The sequence below is a fragment of the Barbus barbus genome (assembly GCF_936440315.1).
Source record: "Barbus barbus genome assembly, chromosome: 12".
In the NCBI taxonomy this organism is placed as follows: domain Eukaryota; kingdom Metazoa; phylum Chordata; class Actinopteri; order Cypriniformes; family Cyprinidae; genus Barbus; species Barbus barbus.
Window position 1 is genome coordinate 31176432 of NC_136740.1, and position 19927 is coordinate 31196358.

Below are 19927 nucleotides of genomic sequence, written 5' to 3' on the forward strand. Positions count from 1 at the left end.
TTGTCATAATCGCTCAGGTGACGAGGAAGGAGCTGGGTGTGTACAGAGCTGTAGTGAACGACAGCAGAGGAGAAGACGAGAGCATCCTGCAGCTGATAGATGACGGTGAGACTCATTATTACTGCCATTACTGTACATAGCAATCATATAAATGTTTGATTATTGGCTAAAATAATAGCTTATTGTTATGAAAACTTGTTTTTGTTTACATAATATATGTTTGTGTACTGTGTATATTTATTATGTATATATAAATACACACACATGCAGTATATATTTAAGAAAAATGTTATATTTGCATATTAAATATACAAATATGTATGATAAATTATATAAATATTAATATATACATGTGAATATTTTCAAAATATATACTGTACGAGTGTGTATTTATATATACATAAATATACACAGTAAACACACATATATTATGTAAACAAAAACTGTTATTTTTACATTTACTCAACATGTATGACTTTATTGTCTGTTATATAGCTGCCATATAGTGATTTATTTTAAGTTACAGTACGAACAGTTATTACAGACATTTTACCGCAGTTAAGGGGGATTTAGGTCATAATTTGAATTTTCTTACATTAATGGCTCGTTTCCACTGAGCGGTACGGTTCGGTTCGGTACGGTACGCAGTTATGTCCGTTTCCATTGTCAGAAGTTGTGAATGGTACCTAAATAGCGAACCGTACCGAACCACTTTTTTGGTGCCCTTTCATTGGGGTACCTAGCACAGCAAAGGGTACCAAGAGGGTGGAGCTAAACTCACTGCAGAAGTTGATTGGTTTACTAGAACCGTCACTTGTGTGTGAAGCTTCTCCTTCACTCGTTCCGCTCTGCTGTGTTCTGCTTATTACATCAAACACACACACACACACACATATAACTGTGTATTTTATACTTTTATATTTTCACTCGAGCAGCCTTACGCTGACTGTAGCAAACGTTTGACTGTGAATCGTTTGCTTTTGTCTTTATATAAGCCTCTTATACTTTGTACTTATACTTTTATAATGGCTATTATCCGTTTCTTTAGTAAAATGACTGTAATAAACAAATATTTCTGATGTTCTTCTATATGAAGCTGTTTGATATCTAGATGTTCAGTAATATGATGTTTTGTTGTTGTTTCTCAGAGTTCGAGCGTCTCGTGCAGCTGCTCAGTAAACAGTGCGGTAGGTTTTTATCGTGACTCTTCAGACTCTCTCAGGTTGATCTGAGGGCAGGTTCAGTGAAGTGTGTTTGTGTTTGTGTTGTACAGTGCTCTCTGCTGGTCCGGTGTGCATCCAGTGCACTGCGCAGGGCTTCAAGCTCTACTGCTCCCTCAAATACTACCTGAGCTACATCAAGACCAGCTGGTACTTCAAGTGAGTTTTCAGAACAGTATCACCAAAAATACTCATTCATTTGAGATTTAAGGAAGGTTTCTGTTTATACATATATTTTTCTGTATGTATATATTAAATTATATATTTGTATATGTTGTTAAACTTCAAATATGACACAAAAATGCGTTATTAGTAAATAATAATAATAAATGTAAGCAGTAATTTATAAATAATATATTATGTATAGACATCTAAAGTAATATATATTATTAGAATATATCATTATATAGCATAATTTATATATATATATATATATATATATGTGTGTGTGTGTGTGTGTGTGTGTGTGTTTATGTGGTTTATGAGGACACAAATTTGTATAATGACATGGGTATGACAGAGGTATTACAATATGAAGGTGGTTTATGAGGACACTGCCTATGTCCCCGTAATTCAAAAGGCTTAAAAAACATACTAAATGGTGTTTTTTTGAAAATCTAAAAATGCACAAAGTCTCCTGTGAGGGCTAAGTTTAGGTGTAGGGTTGGTGTAGGGCAATAGCACACACAGTTTGTTCAGTATAAAAACCATTACGCCTATGGAGAGTCCCCATAAACCACAAAAACCAACGTGTGTGCGTGCGTGTGCGTGCGTGTGCGTGCGTGTGCGTGTGTGTGCGTGTGTGTGCGCGTGTGTGTGTGTGTGTGTGTGTTTGTGTTTGTTTGTGTTGTTCTATATATAACATTTTACCACTTATTTACAAAAAATGAAACATTATGCTTTATTTTTTATTTTTGTTTTCACTAAATATATATGTTACCAAATCTTTTTGAAGCCAAGCAATTTATCCTGACTACATAAAAAATAATGATAATAAAGTGATCAATCTGAGCTTTGCTATGCACAAAAAAATACAGCTTTTTGCTGTGACAATTAACTAATTTGGGCCTTTTTTATTATTTATTTTATTTTATTTATTCCTCTACCAAAATTGTAGGACAAATTTATGAGACAAATTTCTCGTTTTAATTTAGTTTATCTTGATGTACTAAAATAACTCAAATTGAAATAAAATGAATAAAAACTATACAGACATATTTAAAAATAAATAAATAAATAAAAATGACAAAAATGCACAACAATCTAAGATTCAAATGAAAACAGAAAATTAAAACCAAATTCAAAATATTAATAAAAACTATAATAATATCTCAGTGATACTGATCTGGTTCAGATATTATTTTCTTTGTGGTTTTTCTTTGATAGTTTTATTTTCTTGCTGTGACAGAGACAAGAGAATTGACCTGGAGGAGCGGACGAAGCCGGGCAGCAGCATGCAGAAGGTTTGGATTGAGATATTCAGCCCCACGGAGAACGATAAAGGGAAGTACACCCTGGAGATGTTCGACGGCCAGGAAACACACAAGCGCTTTCTGGATCTGTCTGGACAAGGTACAGCGGCGCACAACATGCGACCCGAGCCGGAGAATCAATCACCTCAACACTAACACGTCTCTTTCTTCTCTGCAGCGTTCGCTGATGCTTTGCTGGAATACCAGAGACTGAAGTGAGTCGAGATTGAATATTCTGCAGCTGAATTTGACCTTTGACCCACTAAACTCCAACCTCGGTTACTGTTGCTAACTTAGACAAGCTTTACAAAACATTCTATAAACAATTAATAGAGATGGCTGTGTGTGAATGTGTGTATATATATATATATATATATATATATATGAAATTATCCCTAATGTAATATAATATAAATAAATATTTATATGTAAATATATAACTATAAGTAATAATAAATCTAGTATATTAAATAGTGCTATAATTATTTACAAAACATCAATTGAAAATAAAATGCACACACTATGTATGTTTTTTGCGATATTAAAATAATATAAATAGCACATTTTATGTAGTATATATAATTCTATAAAGTAATATATATTATATATAAAATAAATTATATGAAAATATGATACAGTTATATTTAAAATAATGATAATCAAATGTGTATGTATTCATTAATTAAATAAAACATAATTAAAAATAGCATTTATTAACCACTTATTTACAAAAATGTATTTAAAATAAGATGACATCGCAAAGGACTTTATGCATGTTTTTTCTTTTTTAAATAAAAAAGAGGAAAAATAGTAAATTAATTGTATAAAATAATAGATATTATATTTAAAACAAATTATTATATAGTATAACTATTATATTTAAATATATGTGATTGTGTTTTATATATATATATATATATATATATATAATATTTTACAAAAAATCAATTAAATTAAAATAACATTACAAAACACATTTTTTGCAGTTTTAATTTGAGCAGTAAATTATATATAATTGTACAAAATAATCAACAAAAAAATCTATATAAAATACAGTATTATATAAAATAAAGGTGAAATATATATAATTGTGTGGGAGTTCATGTGTGTATATAAATGAACCATTATATCTTTTTCTTTAGATTTATTGAAAGGTTAGAACATTAAACTAAGAAAGTTTTGGTGGTGTTCAGGTGAAAGTTTGTAAGCTCATTCTCTATATCATGGTATTTTTTACTCATTCACAGGCAAGTTGAGTTTGCTGAGAAAAGTAAGTATTCGTTTGTCACTCTTCTAATTGTGTTTTGATGAAGCGATTGCTTAATGTAGACGACACACTTCATCATAACCGTCCATCTGACAGATCGAGCCCGAGTCACAAAGGGTCTTCCTGATGTAGTGGCCATAATGGAGAATAAGGTACGTCTATCCATCTGTGTCTCATTCAGCTCACATCAGAGCAGGCCCTGAACTATTCTCTTTCTCTGTAGTCTCTCTGTCTGACGTGTTTTGCTGACGGCGATCCTGTGCCGGAAATGTTCTGGCTGAAGAATGACAGAGAAGTCACCTCCACCGGCCAGTATAACATTAAAAACGAGGATAAATCCTCCACTCTCACTATAAACCATGTCACCATGGAGGACTCTGGGAACTACAGCATCTTCGTGCGCAATAAACACGGATCGCAGACGGTCCTCGTGACCGTCAGTGTGTATAAACATGGTGAAAAGCCTCGAGCAGATGCAGTGCCAATGTAACTGTAAGCACCACAGTGATAGTGTGCCACATCTATGATGGGTGAATCTATTTTTATTGAAGTCAACAATGGTTTGGCCTCATTTACATGGTGTGTGTTCATTTTGGAGCCTGTATGACTGTCCAAAATAAAAATGTAGTCACACTCAGGCCATCCAAGATTAGGATGAGTTTGTTTCATCATCAAATTTGGAGAAATGTAGCATTGCATCACTTGCTCTGCAGTGAATGGGTGCCGTCAGAATGAGAGTCAGCTGATAGAAACATCACAATAATCCAAACCACTCCAGTCCATCAGTTAACATCTGGAGAAGACAAAAGCTGAAACAAATCCAGCATTAAGGTGTTTTTAACTTAATAACCAAAATTCATTAAATAATATGAGTTCATAATCCATAATAATGCTTCCTCCAGTGATAAAGCCCATCTCCTGTTGTCTCTCAAATCAAAATCCAGCCACATATTTGTTTAGAGCTGGTTTGTAAACGCTGCTTGATCTGCAGATTTCTCTCCTGATTCAGACCAAACCACTTTTTCACTGGAGGAAGTGTTATTATGGATTATGGACTTGTATTTTAGTTAAAAATATCTCAATTATGTATTTGTTTGAGCTTTTGTCTTCTCCAGTATGTTAACTGATGGACTGGAGTGGTGTGGATTATTGTGATGTTTTTATCAGCTGTTTGGACTCTCATTCTGACGGCACCCATTCACTGCAGAGCATCCATTGCTGAGACACTGATGCAATGCTACATTTCTCCAAATTTGATGATGAAACAAACTCATCCTAATCTTGGATGGCCTGAGGATGAGCACATTTACAGCTAATTTTCCTTTTTGGGTGAGCAATTCCTTTATTGGTGCTTTAGAAGGCAATGTCCTGAAGGTCAGTGTCCTGAAAGCCTGAAGCCTGAGTTGATTTGATTAGTGGTTTGTTTCCTCTGATTTATCTTGTGCCACTTGCAGAATAAAGTGCAAATGAAACTGTTTCCACTCTCTTTTTTTCAATTTTAGCTGAATTTGAGCATCAGGGAATGCAAGTGTGCAGCGAACTTTGATTAAATAGACTGTGAACACACTTTCCATAGAGTCGCAATCGATTTTTATGCTTGTACATGGATGGATGGGTGTTTTATCTGCTGATATTTCATAACAGAGAGATCGAGGCCCGTTTCAAATATCATTATGCAACCCGAGGGTGATTCTTTTGAACACACAGAAAGCAAACTCCACAGTCCACATAGGGTCATTCACCCCTCATCTGTTTAAACAGGATAGTATTTCAACGGGTTTCTTTTGCAAAACATAGCGAGAAAAGGATCTAGACCAGGGATCCTCAAATCTGGACCATTCCTGCAGAGTTTAGCTCTAACCCTAATCAAACACACCTGAGCTGCTAATCAGAGTCTTCAAGATCATTAGAAAATCACAGGTAGGTGAATTTGATCAGGGTTGGAGCTAAACAGCAGATTGGACCTCCAGGGAAAGATTTGAGGAACCCTGATCTAGACCATGGATCTGGCAACCTTTTTGGCATGAAGTGCCATATTTATTTTTTCTGTACAACATCACTCCCAGAATGTAGAATGCTAAACTTTGCATGCAACATGAATAAATCGTGCAAATTGTGTCTTGTGCATTATTAGCACTGGTGTTGTCATGTTTGTTTTTGTTGATGACATCAATGCATCTCTTTTAACTTTGTAGTTTTGAGCGTCATTTGAGCATTGTCAGATTAAAAATCTTAAAGCATTATTTTTTATTTTATTATTATTTTTTATTAGTTTAATTTAGTAGTTCATTTAGTGCAGTTCATTCCTTTTTTAGAGCATCTGGAAACTCATACATGCACACAAACCCCATCATCCATCCCTTGTGTGTTCATATATGAATTCATGAAATAGTTTGGTTAATCTGATTACGCATTCAGATATTAATTTAGTGTCGTGCTTTCAGCAACATTGAACATGTTTAAACCATCTCACAGAATCGGTGCAGGGAAAACCTGCAGATTTCATCAGTTTTTGAAAGACGTCTCTTCTGCTCACCAAGGTTGCATTTATTTGATGAAACATACATTAAAAATTGTTAAATATTTTTGCGAGTTAAAATAGCTGTTTTCTATGTGAATATCTGTTGAAATGTAATTTATTTCTGTGATGCGCAGCTGTATTTTCAGCATCATTACTCCAGTCTTCAGTGTCACATGATCTTCAGAAATCATTCTAATATGCTGCTCAAGAAACATTTCTGATTATTATCAATGTTGAAGAGATTCTTGAAAGATTCTTTGATGAATAGAAACTTCAAAAGAACAGCATTTATTTGAAATATAAATCTTTTGTGATTATAAATGCTTTTACTGTCACTTTTGATCAATTTAATGCATCCTAATAAAGTCTGACTTCGCTGAACTTAACAGATTTCTAAATCTATTTAAGATGAATGGATGCAAGTCAAATGCTCTTTTTAAAGGAAAAGATCAGCTGCTGCCACATTCAGAGAAGCACGAACCCCACAAATGATGTTAGCGAACTCTGTGTTGTTCAAACAGCAGGGAAAACTGCCAGAACGTGAATGATTAAACTCATAGTGAGTATAAGTACAGGTCTGGGATGAACGTCTCCTCACATTGTGTTGAGCTCTTGATCAGCAGCAGACATGGCCTTCAGTGGAACGTGGCAGGTTTATGTGCAGGAGAACTACGAGGAGTTTCTGAGAGCCATCTGTGAGTTGTCAAACGATCAGGGTTGCATTTCCCAAAGCATTGGATATTTTTATGCATGCAATGCTTTTGGGAAATAAACTGTGAGACATCTGAAGTCATTTCATTTGAATTCCCTGTCATGACTGTAGGTCGCTCACTCACTGTCTTTGTGCTTCTGTTCCCTTCAGCTCTGCCAGAAGATGTCATTAAAATGGCCAAGGATGTTAAACCAGTGACTGAAATCCAACAAAACGGCAACGACTTCACCATCACATCCAAAACCCCTGGAAAAACTGTCACGAACTCCTTCACCATCGGCAAGGAAGCTGAAATCACCACCATGGACGGCAAGAAGCTCAAGGTAGATTATGTTTACATCTTTTTATGATGTTGAACTGTTCAAGAAGAGTTGATATCGAGCACAGAAGCTCAGTTCCACGAGAAATCAAGATTTGTTTCTTAATCAAAAAAAGAATCTTAGATCAAATTATATCTATTATCATTTTTATATAAATTTTGACAAATATTTTGTAATATTACATGCAAATAAAATGTGCATATATGAATAATCATGAATAAATTACATGCAAAATCTATTATGAATAATATTTTCTGCCGGACGATGCTTATATTGTCTTGTGTTTCAGTGCATTGTCAAGCTGGAGGGAGGGAAGCTGGTCTGTCAGACGGATCGATTCTCTCACATCCAGGAGCTCAAGGGAGGAGAGATGGTCGAGGTTTGTACTGATGATCTGCTCATCAGAGCTCAGAACGCTCTTGATCTGTAAAATATGAACATTTGCCATTTTCTTTTTCCAGACCCTGACAGTAGGAGGAACCACCATGATCAGGAGGAGCAAGAAGATGTGAAGAGTTTGATCACCACTGGCTATTTAAATAAAGCTCTGAGTCATCATACTAGTGTGTGTTGCATTATTCGCTCAAACAAACAATAAATAAACAAACATTTCCATCAAATTTGCTGCAATATGAACCAAAATGTAAACAGTAACATACAGAAATACCAAACCATTAGGCCAGCATGTACTGTAATTAATAAATTATATGAAATTATCATATAAAACACACATAACCTGCCCCAGTGTGACATGTAAAATATTTTTGGCATGAGAAATCAGTCCAACCTTTCTGGTAGAATTAAAAGTTTTCAAATTGTAAGTTTAAAAAATTTAAAATATACAATAAAAATGTAAAAGAATTTCAGTGATGAATCATTCATAATAAGATGAGTAAATGGGTTATATATGGATCATATGTTTATTTGTTTTAAAGATATTCATTAAGATAAACAAAAAATATATATAAACGAAGAAATAAAATCAAAAGTTATAAATATAATAAACCTAAAAGAAATTAGGAAAAACTAAAATATTAACACATTCTACAGCTTTTTTATTTTTCAGAATCAATTTCTGCATTCAGAACTTTAAAGGCTTATTTCCGTAAATATTTAATTTTGTAAAGACCATACACAACATTACATAAACCATAAGCCATAGACTGCAATTTTTTTAAATTTTTTAATCATTTAAATAAAATATGTCATTTTTATATTCTGCAATAAATATAGGCCTATATAAAAGAAAAAAACTATTATGCAAACAAAAATCTTTGTCTCGGATCGGCGGTGACGTCACGGCGCGCATGCGTAAGCACGTCGATCAGGACTGCGGCCTGCGCGCGCTGCGTGTCTCTCTGTGGTTTGAGGAGCTAAAGGTTGCAGGTTTTTAAATCATGGCGAGATACATGCGACCTCCAAACACGTCTCTGTTCATCAGAAACATCTCCGATGACAGCAGGTTAGTGCGCACTAGTTAGTGCAGCAGTCTGCGTCCAGCATACTAGTGTGCGGTTACTACAGTTAAGATGGATTAAATGGTAAATAAATACAGAATTGATGTGTTTTTAGTCTAATATTTGAAGCAGGATTGGGTTTCTTGTATTAGATGCATGCATATTAATGAGAGGCTTTCCAAATATCTTCAGATTACTGTATCTTTAACCCAGTTTTAGTATGAAATGCTTCAACTAATCGATTCTTGTTGAAACTCCTGAAGATTTTCATGCATGTAAAAGGTTATTGTTTGTTTATAATGTCTGGTCAAACTTTGTCCCTGAATATGTTTCCCAGAATATCTCTAATAAGATCTATCACTCAGGCCTAGACAGTTGAATGCAATCCAGAAAATAGATAAAACTGCAAAACTCAATTAATTAGACAGGCTTTTTGATTAATTTAACCATTAAAACAGAGTATAGAAAATGGAAAAAAACTGAATTTGGAAATAAAGCTGATTTCATAGGGCCCTATAATTATAATTGTTTTTGTGGTAATAAAATGTAAGTGAACGATAGATTTTAAAATGACTTGAAGTACATATATAATAGCAATTATGCAATAATAAGCAGGAAATCATATGGTTTTATTGCACAAAACTGTTAAAATACATAATGTATTATAAACAATAGAGCATCACAACAAAGGCCTGTTTTCACACATTACTGTGCGATCAATCCATGTTTAATATTGCCCAAGCACCATTTAACTCAAATGTCCACGTAATCTTTGATATTTTCTGTCTTTAGGACAGAAATATAATTATTTAATTAAATCATAGCGTTTGTGAATTCACAATTATGCTTAATTATTTTTAAATGGGTTTAATATATCATGCAGCTTTGGAAAATAGTTTAATAATGTGTTTTATTGACTCTCATCCGGGAAATGCGCCACTTCCGGTATTTTGCCGGTTAATCGACGCGAGCAAAATTAAGTTGACGATTTTTAATAATTGACGAATCGCGACAGCCCTATATATATAAAATTGTTAATAAAATTTTCCTAATAATCAGATTAATTTATAATTTGTTTATTAATCCTTTTTGGGTTTTTTAGTAATTTTTAGTGTTTTTGTAATTCGTTGTTATTTTTTTTAAATACCAGTTTGTATGTTAAAATATTACTGCTTAATTTAGAATAAAATTATATTTGGGTTAAATTTATTTTGTGAATGTGGTTAATTATTTGGAATTAATATTTAGAAATTTAATTTTAAATTTTAAAATGTAGTTTTATTAATTTCCAGTTAGTAATTTTAGTGCTTCTAGTGTTTATTGATATTTTATCATTTATTTTTATAATTTAATTTATTCTAAACTTTTTTTTTTATATATTTTAGTTTTAGTAAATTTTTAGTGTGTTTATTATGCTTTTGAGTATTTTTTTTTATTTTAGTATTTTTGTTTTATTTATTTTTATGCTTTTTTGTTTTTTATTTATTTTAATTTCAGCTTTCAGTTAGTTATACTATACATGCATTACATTGCTTCTGGTGTTTCTTTATGTATTATAATTTTTATTATTTTTATAATCAATGTTTTATTTTTGTTTTCACTTAGTTTTTGTTTTTTTAAATATTACTATTTGAGTTTAATTTATTTTTATTTCAATGTTAGGTTTTATTTATTTCCAGTTACTGATTTTAATGCTTCAACTGAAACTAAATGAGTTATGAATATTGCCTAAATCAGAAGGATTGGTGAGTCTCTTCATGAATTTGGGAATCAAGCATGATTGTTTTCACGCTGCCTTGTGGCTTCAACAGAAGCAAATATGTGAGTTTGCATCATGTGATTTTCCTCAAAGCACTCTGGGAAAAGCTCTCAGAGACACAAATGAATGTCCTGTGATTTCATGGTACTTTAGGCCAGAGGATTTGCGTCGTGAGTTTGGTCGTTACGGACCTATAGTAGATGTCTACGTTCCTGTTGACTTCTATTCACGGCGACCAAGAGGATTTGCATACGTACAATATCCTTTGTAGGCAAATGTGTAAAAGAAAGAACACATTGTGAACTTTTAAAGGGATGTTTCATCCAAAAATTCTGACTTTTCCTTTTGTGGAAGCCAAAAAGAGATATTGAACCGAATGTCCAAGCTGCTCTTTTCCATATAATGGAAGTGAATGGGGACTGGAGCGGTTGAACGCCATAATAGTTCCCCCATGTGACTTATTCGCTTTGTTCCCATATATGTCCTTCAGAAGACTTGGAATATGGCGCACAAGCCACATAGACGTATTGTTCTGGTGTTTTAGGCATTTTTCAGAGCTCCGCAGCTCCATTCACTTCCATTGCAATCGGAGGATAATGATTGTGATTTTTGGGTGTAAAGTCTCTTTAAAGCTTGATTGGCCGTGGACATGTCCGATGTTTGTCTCCTAACCGATATTTCCTCTGTTGTTGTCTCAGAAAATGTAAAGACATACAGTTCTGGAGACCTTCCCTACAAAGAATATTTAAAAGGGCCGATGTAGAGTAGATTCAAGACAAAGACAATAAAGAGAGAGTTAAAGCTTGAAGATTCAAAGGGGACCAAAATTGGAGTCAAGGCCTCGTTCTGACCAAAGAAAGAGGAAAAGACTAAAGGTTATTGGGCACAGACATCCCCAAGTCCTTCTCGGAGGTGGTTAAAGACAATAAAGGTCAAGCTGAAGGTCAAAGGTCAAGCATGTTAAAGGTAACCCGTTTTAATGCTGTATCCTACCATTACAGAGCACATGATTTCTGTACGTAATCCAAGACAGTTTTACAATCCATCATTTCTTTCCCTTTGCTTCGCTCCTGTCCACTTCAACGTTTAACTACAGGAACTTTCTGAACTCCGTTATCACATTCTCACTTAATCATTTCAACATAGCGTTTTTACTATTCATATGTAGTTTTCCTTCATTTTTATTTCAATGTTAGTCATTTGAGTGCTTATTAATATTTTATAAATTAAATAATTTATGCTTTTATTTTTATATTTTGTGTTTTAGTAACTTAGTTGTGCTTTTGTCATTTTTATTATTCTTTAAAAAAAATGTATATAATATTATTTAATAAAAATTATTAATTGCGTTCAAAATAAGTTTGTTTATATACTAGATGTGTGTGTACTGTGTAAATATAAATACACACATGTATATATTAAGGAAAAATGTTAGATTTATATATATATATATATATATATATATATATATATATATATATATATATAAAATATTAATACATAAATTATATACAAGTATAAATATATATGCATACAAATATTTTTTTTAGATATATACGTTTATATATACATAATAAATATGCACAGTACATGCATATTATGTAAACAAACATTTATTTTGAATGCGATTAATTGTTTTGCAGCCCTAATAAAAATAATATTTGTTTAATATTTCTGGTAGTTTTTTTTTTTAATTTTAGCTTTTATATATTTCTAGTTAGTAGTTTTTGTTTATTAATATTTCTTGCATTTTTTTGTAGTAGTTTTTTTTTTTTTTTTAGTATTAATTTGATTAATTTTAGTGCTCCTAGTATTAATATTTTATAAATTAGTAAATAATTATTTAATTTGTTTAAGCTTTTGTTTTTATATTTTCAGTTTTCGTTTTAGTAATTTAGTTGTGCTTTTGTCTTTTTTTATTTTTTTTTATTAATATCTTAAATATATATTTGTTTAATGTATAAAGAAATTTTGTGCTTTTGTCATTTTTATTATTTTTAATTTAATTTTTTTTTTTTTTTGTATTTAATTTTTTAGTGCTTCTAATGTTAATATTTTACCTTTTATATCCTTTAAATTATTTGTTTATTAAGCTTTTATTTTCCTTATTTCTATAAAATATACACAAAACATAATAGTAATGAATAAAATTAATTAATACACACAATTAAATAATATTTTCACATCTTCTTTTGCATCATTGGATTGGAAATGACATCATTAAAATATTCTTTTAATTTGTTTCTTGATTTTTTTTCACACAAAAGTGCCTGAAGTTGAAGAAACACCCTTAAATACATTTAGGACATTTTGTGAATTTCTTTCATAATTTGAGAGTAATTTCATCAAACACCTTCCCCTGTTGCCGTTTATCACAGTTAATTCAGATGATTATTTGTTTTGCTTTATGATCTGTAATGTTTTGGTGAATATTGAGATGGTGAGTTCAGTTTCTGTCATATGAATGTTCATCGGTGTGTGTCAGACTGGTACAAATGCAAAGCCTTAACCGCATCAGCATGTTCGAGGACGTTCGTGACGCAGAGGATGCGCTGCATAACCTGGACAGGAAGTGGATCTGTGGACGGCAGATCGAGATTCAGTTCGCTCAAGGAGACAGGAAGAGTATGACGCTGGTTTTCTGCATGCCAAAAATTAATATAAAGTTTTTGAACTGCAAACATGTGAATTCTCTAGTATAAATGCATTTAAATATTTATTTTTAAAAGTATTTCTTTAATATTATTTTTTTATAACATTTAAAAAAATATGACTAAATTGCATGCATTTGTCTTTGTCGTTTGTGTTGTCGTGCAGCTCCTGGTCAGATGAAATCCAAGGAGAAACACTCCCCTCGCAGCGACTCGCGGTATGATGACTATGAGCGTGACGGCCGGCGCAGACGCTCACGCAGCCGCTCTTATGGCAGAAGCAGATCTCGCAGTCCTTCATACGAACACCGCGCGCGCAGATCAGGAAGCCCCAGAGAGTGAGAACAGACACATACTAATCTGATTTCACATCAGTCTAACATACAGACAGAAAAAGTAGGTTATATTCGATTAGAATTGTTCATTAAAAAATCTATATTGTGACACTTTACAGTAAGGTCCTATTAAGTCCCAAAAAAAACATATCATTGAACTTATTTTAAACTTTATTTGTATTTTTATTACCAAGTAATTTATTATATAAAAATTATAATAATTTTAAAAACCACTGTTTTTAATTCTTATTTTTCTGTCCATTTTAATTTTCTCTAACATATCCATAAACCACCCTCGTTAAATTTTATTAGGCTTATATATATATATTAGGCTTATATATGTGTATACACACACTTTTCACATTTTAATTTAATTTAAAAAAAAAAAAATTCAAATAAAATGTAGTAGTTTTATTTTTTTTACTTAAATTTGATCTTAATTTTTTTTATTGAACTGCACAAACTAATATATAATATATATTCATATATATTTTAATAAAAAAAATCACTATCAGTTATTTTACTGCTTAATTATTTTTATATTTGCATGTTGTTTAACATATCCATAAACCATCCTGAATTTTCTAAAAAAAAAAAAGTTTTACTATTAATTATAAATAAAATTGATGTATTAAATTTATTTTAAAACTTTATTACAACAAACGTTTTTTCCAAACCATTTTTGTTGAACTTCTCCATCCCTAAACATGGCTTTTTAAACGCTGATGTTTTGCATGTTTTTGAACAGCTCTCGTTCGCACGGCAGACACCGGAGGAGCAGAAGTCGTGACAATGACAGGTAAAGTTCAGTGCATTCACATCAAGGGGCTGCGTTCTCTTTCTAAAAGTTTGTTGTAGGGAAGCATGATATTATCGGAACGTCATGGGAATCGGCCGATAAAGGCTGCTGTTGTTGTAAAATACACAAATATCATTAAGATACTTGTTTCTGAATAAATAAAATGGTATCAGTGTCATAAAATACAAGTCTGTATTGATTTAAAGGTCAGAAGCTATAGTTCATAGGGATGCAACGATTTTGGCCGATACCGATAATTCTTTATATTTGAAAGCCGATAACCGATATGTTGGCCGATAAATCTAAATCAGATTTTATCCAATTTTTGAGAGCCTGATTACAAAAAGGTCTCATCATTAAAAGCCACGTCCCAAACACTTTTACATAAGCAGCCTAGTTTGAACAGTGTATGTTTTAAAAATAATCTTACTCTCCTATTACCAAATTTCCTCAAGTCTTCCAAATAAAATCACTGGACATTACTTGCGTGTAAAGAATAAAATTGCATGCGCCATGGATCAATAAAACGGAATAACCTCTGCACAGACAATAATGAAATGGTTTTAATTACTAAACCATATTTTTGATAATAAGAGAAAAACAAAAGTGGTGGTTATTATTAATAATGCATCAATGATTTTGATAAAAGTAACAAATTGATACCACTTTTAAATAGCAGCAATGCTGTTTGAGCTGCGTGCGCTGTAGCTGAAGAGATGAATGAACAACACCGGTAAACTGAAGTGCTTGTAAACGGGTTAATTAGGCTATATGAGAATCAGATATAGAACATAAACATAATATTACAACTTATATATGTACAAAATGACACAGTCATTACGTGCTATACTCAGAATGTGTATCTCCTATTGTGGACGCGCTCTTGGCTCTTCCCATAACAACACGCTGAAACAGCAACTAAACCCAAAGAATTCACAATGTTTTATTATAATAATGTTCTCATTAGAATGTTATATACATGCCATTCCCAGTCATAGTTATTAATGTTGTGCGCTGCTGTTTGAGCTGCGTGCGCTGGGCTGAAGATCAGCGGTAAACTAAAGCACTCTATTACCGCTCTACTAACTTAACCAAACACATTATATAATAAAGCAGATATTCATAAAATAATCTCATTTCAAGCATTTCAAAACCATCATGGCAAACAGTGCAAATAAGTGTAAATTAAATAATTTCATATATACAGATTTATTGAGTAATATGTTAATATATAATATTAAATATAAAGAGCTTTTTACAGCTCTTTTGCTTTAGACCATCTATTAATGTTAAATCCACAAATATAATGTTAAGGTTTCAACTGCATCTGTCTGAGAAAAAAACACAGCAGAGGTTGATTTTATTAGTTATTTTTTAAAGCTTTCAATGTACTCTCATTTTAATAGTTCATTACTTTAACAAATACGTTTTTGCTCAAAACTAACCAAAATTAAAAATAATTCGGTTATAATTTCTGCACAGGAGAGACTTGGTATTGTTTCAAAAAGGAAAATATGTGAGCTTGGAGCACAAAAGCAGTCATGAGTAGCACAGGTGTATGTATATATATATATATATCTCAAAACTTAACTTTTGATTAGTAATATGCATTGCTAAGAACTTAATTTGGACAACTTTAAAGGAGATTTTCTCTATTTTGATTTCTTTTTTTTATTTAGCATTCAGAAGATGTATACAGTGGGGCAAATAAGTATTTGATACACTGTCGATTTTTCAAGTTTTCCCACTTACAAAGAATGGAGAGATCTGTAATTTTCATCGTAGGTACACCTCAACTGTGTGAGACAGAATATTAAAAAAAAATCCAGGATTTTTGAATAATTAATTTCCATTTTATTGCATGAAATAAGTATTTGATACAATAGAAAAATAGAACTTAATATTTGGTACAGGAACCTTTGTTTACAATTACAGAGGTCAGACGTTTCCTGTAGTTCTTGAGCAGGTTTGCACACACTGCAGGTCTTCTGGCCCACTCCTCCATACAGGTCCTCCCGTGTAGTTCTAGGCGGATCCCTCACCTTTCTCAGGATCATTGATACTCCACGAGGCCAGATCTTGCATGGAGCCCCAGTCCGAGGGAGATTGACAGTCATCTTGAATTTCTTCCATTTTCTAATAATTGCGCCAACAGTTGTTGCCTTCTCACCAAGCTGTTTGCCTATTGTCCTGTAGCCCATCCCAGCCTTGTGCAGGTCTACAATTTTGTCCCTAGTGTCCTTAGACAGCTCTTTGGTCTTGCCCATAGTGGAGAGGTTGGAGTCTGATTGATGGAGTGTGTGAACAGGTGTCTTTTATACAGGTAACGAGTTCAAACCGGTGCAATTAATACAGGTAATGAGTGGAGGATAGGAGGGCTTCTTAAAGACAAACTAACAGGTCTGTGAGAGCCAGAATTCTTGCTGGTTGGTAGGTGATCAAATACTTATTTGCCCCACTGTACATCTCAATTTCAAAAACTTGACCCTTATGACTGGTTTTGTGGTCCACAGGCTTTCAATCTACTCTCATTTTAATAAAGTTTATTACTTCTAACAAACAAGTTTTTGCTCAAAACTAACCAAAATTTAAAAATAATTTAGTTATAATGTCTGCACTGGAGGGACTTGGAGTTGTTTCAAAACAAAGGTAAATGCATATCGGTATCGGCCTAAATGATTTGAAAAATATCGGCAAACTCTAATATCGTGCATCCCTAGTTTATTGACTAAAATTCATGGCGCTAAAACAATAATGCATTAACCTCAGCAGCACAGATGATTTTCCATGGTGGAAACAGTCAGTAAATCTCATTTTGTGCTCAGACACAGGTCACGTGATCACGGCCGCAGACGCCACCGATCAGCCTCGCGTTCTCCGTCCCGTGACTCCAAATACAAGTCCAAGAGCCGGCGCTCTCGCTCCCGGTCCAGATCGGCCAGTCCGCCGGCGGAGGAGCTGCAGGCGTCGACCGGATCCCGTGTGGAAGAGCCCCGCGTCCGCTCCGCCTCCCGCTCGCCGTCCCATTCCCGCTCGCGCTCCAGATCCTGGGCCGGACGCAAGTCTGGAGGCCGCTAGCCAGCGCTCTGCTTTTAAATATAGTATCGTGTAGCTTTTCATCCAATCTTTGTGTTTAATCATGACGGTGCAGCAGCTTCTGCCTGTTCTCGTTCTTATTGGATCCCAAACAAACGATGCGACTTGCTTGAAAGCTGATGTCAAGGCAGTTCGTTCTTTTGTAAGAAACGTGCTTTGATGCCAGTATAAAGATGGCTTTATTTTTATAGTCAAAGACAAGCAGAACACCAGCCGTTTTCTTTCTTTCTTTGTTTGATTTGTAGAAAGATGCATGCAGAAACAGTTAATAATCGGGGGATTTACCTACCAGTTTTTGTTTCAAAGATTTGTTTGGCGTTTGCTCTGAAAAGTCAGTGTTAAGGTTTTTTCCCAAAGGTTATAATGTATTTGAAACTCAATTTGTATTTAAGTCTTGATCGTAGCATCCGTTTATATTAAAGACGTAGTATTTTTGTCATTGCAAAATAAACATGATTTAAACATAGTCTTTTCTTTATCGCATCTTTATAACGTTTGTTCACTACAAGAAATCAATGTAGTAATATAAACTATTTTTATTGAAATACTGTATTTAAAAAAATATATATAAATACTTGTTAGGTCATATTCACTTGTGCTTTAATGTTAATCAAGATCTAATTGAAATATTAGTAATACTTTGCAGTATGAATGTATGGTAATTGTAGGCTTGAGTCAGCTGGTGGCTTTATTTGATAAAATAACACCAGCTTTAATTAGATTGAAGATTTCAGTTACACTTTATTTTAAGGTGTAATTATACATTTAAGCACCGAGTAATAATTACGTACTTACTATATGGTTAGGTTTATGGTTTGACTTAGGGTAACTTGAATGTAATAATGCATAATTTATTATTATAATAGTAAGTACATATAACAAGCACACCTTAAAATAGTGTTTCCAAGTTTTCTCTGACTTTTAAAGCAATATTTAAATGTGCAACAAATGTTTCAAACTCTAGTTAGTAATAATAGTAACTATATAGTAAACTATATGTTGCATGTTTAATTTAGCAAATAGCATTTACAGTTTTTTATATACTTTTTGCACTAATAACAGAATCATGTCATTTTTGAAAACTCTAGACACAAAACAGTCATTATTTGTAGCACAGGCTGTCCAATGTTCATAACTTTGCATATTGTATTCATGTCTTTAAAGAAGCCTTGCTTTTGCAGAAATACTCATTTAATTATGAAATATCATAGGGACATTACTTTAGATCACCCACACACAAGATACCCATAGTTCCACTGTTTAGTTGTTAGTACAATCATTAAATATAGTTTAAAACATCTGATGCAGCTCTCGTTATGGTTCACATTCATACATCGCTGTAATAGACTAACGAGAAAAGTACAGACTGGGATCATTAAACAAAATGTGAAAATTATTGATGAAATAATCCACTCGCAACAGGTTAAAAAAAAAAAAAAAAAACTACAGTAGGCCTACAGTAAGATGTCAACTGGAGTGTCCCTCGCTGCACTTCTATGTTTTTATCAACCCTGTCTTGTGGATTTGGCCACAGGTTCTCATCCACATCATATTGGATGTTTTCATTAGCTAAAATTCTGGTATGGCAAATACAGGCCTGACATTGGTCTCCTGTGACGTTATTGCACATATCTATGGCCTGGAGAAGAGGGACTTGTTTGTGAGCCTTCCACCTCCATGTGGAGAAAAACTCCTCAGTCAGGAGAGTATGGAGGTAAATAGAAGGTGATAAACTGTGGATGAGCCTGAAACCATGATTGGACTTAGTGCTGTTGCTAGGAATTCTGGGCCCATTGCACTGATTTTGCTATGGGGCCCCTCAAATTCACATTCAGTGGGGGGTGGTCGAGCCCCACAGAGAACATCATTCTGGGTCCCCAGGTGAAAAACAATTTTTCAAAGTGTACTCAACTGTGCTATTCTGAGACACAATCCCCCGGTTTCACAGACAAGGCTTAAGATAGTCCCAGACTAAAATGCATGTTTGAGCGGTCTCGACTGAAAATATCTTGCTCTGACATATCTTAAAATATGTCCGTGTCACTGCTCTGTGTCAAAATACACACCTTAATGCTTCTAAGGCATTTTTGTAAAAATTGCTTAAATATCTTAATTTAACTAAGGCCTAGTCCAGGCTTAAGCTAAGCCCCGTTTGTGAAACCGGGCCATGAATATGAACAAAAAATGCACTTTTAACATACTATCTCTGCATTTAAAAATGTATTTAGTCACCACTTGTAGTACACTTGAGTGTACTTGTGTATGAAAGATGGGTTCAAGTGTACTACAAGTGGTGACTAAATACATTTTTAAATGCA

At 33.3% G+C, this 19927-nt stretch overlaps 4 protein-coding genes across 5 annotated transcripts in view; all 4 read left to right on the plus strand.

Moving 5' to 3' along the window:
* Positions 1-5435, plus strand: part of LOC306878616 (myomesin-3-like) — a 58481-nt gene extending 53046 nt beyond the window's left edge. Inside the window, exons 30-37 of the mRNA XM_079431051.1 lie at positions 18-105; positions 1149-1187; positions 1274-1379; positions 2629-2792; positions 2871-2907; positions 3940-3962; positions 4056-4111; positions 4183-5435. Coding sequence (XP_079287177.1) covers positions 18-105; positions 1149-1187; positions 1274-1379; positions 2629-2792; positions 2871-2907; positions 3940-3962; positions 4056-4111; positions 4183-4449 — 780 coding nt within the window. The 3' untranslated portion in view covers positions 4450-5435. The remainder of the gene's footprint in view (positions 1-17; positions 106-1148; positions 1188-1273; positions 1380-2628; positions 2793-2870; positions 2908-3939; positions 3963-4055; positions 4112-4182) is intronic.
* ifnlr1 (interferon lambda receptor 1) overlaps positions 1-19927 on the plus strand; it is a 676379-nt gene that overhangs the window by 74600 nt on the left and 581852 nt on the right. The gene's annotated exons all lie outside the window — the stretch shown is intronic.
* LOC306878627 (fatty acid-binding protein 10-A, liver basic) lies at positions 7050-8072 on the plus strand. The gene is made up of 4 exons (XM_079431073.1): positions 7050-7175; positions 7343-7515; positions 7802-7891; positions 7974-8072. Exons 1-4 carry the CDS (start codon positions 7109-7111, stop codon positions 8022-8024), a joined length of 381 nt encoding a protein of 126 aa, XP_079287199.1. The 5' UTR covers positions 7050-7108; the 3' UTR covers positions 8025-8072.
* On the plus strand, positions 8816-19034 carry LOC306878026 (uncharacterized protein; the record flags this gene model as incomplete). Of its 2 annotated transcripts, none has more annotated exons than XM_079430108.1 (6): positions 8816-8974; positions 10882-10981; positions 13247-13353; positions 13546-13717; positions 14463-14513; positions 17339-19034. In XM_079430108.1, 5 exons carry the CDS (start codon positions 10929-10931, stop codon positions 17589-17591), a joined length of 636 nt encoding a protein of 211 aa, XP_079286234.1. In that variant the 3' UTR covers positions 17592-19034. The 2 variants fall into 2 exon arrangements, with proteins under 2 accessions (XP_079286234.1, XP_079286235.1); XM_079430109.1 differs by having other exon boundaries at positions 8910-8974; positions 10882-10995.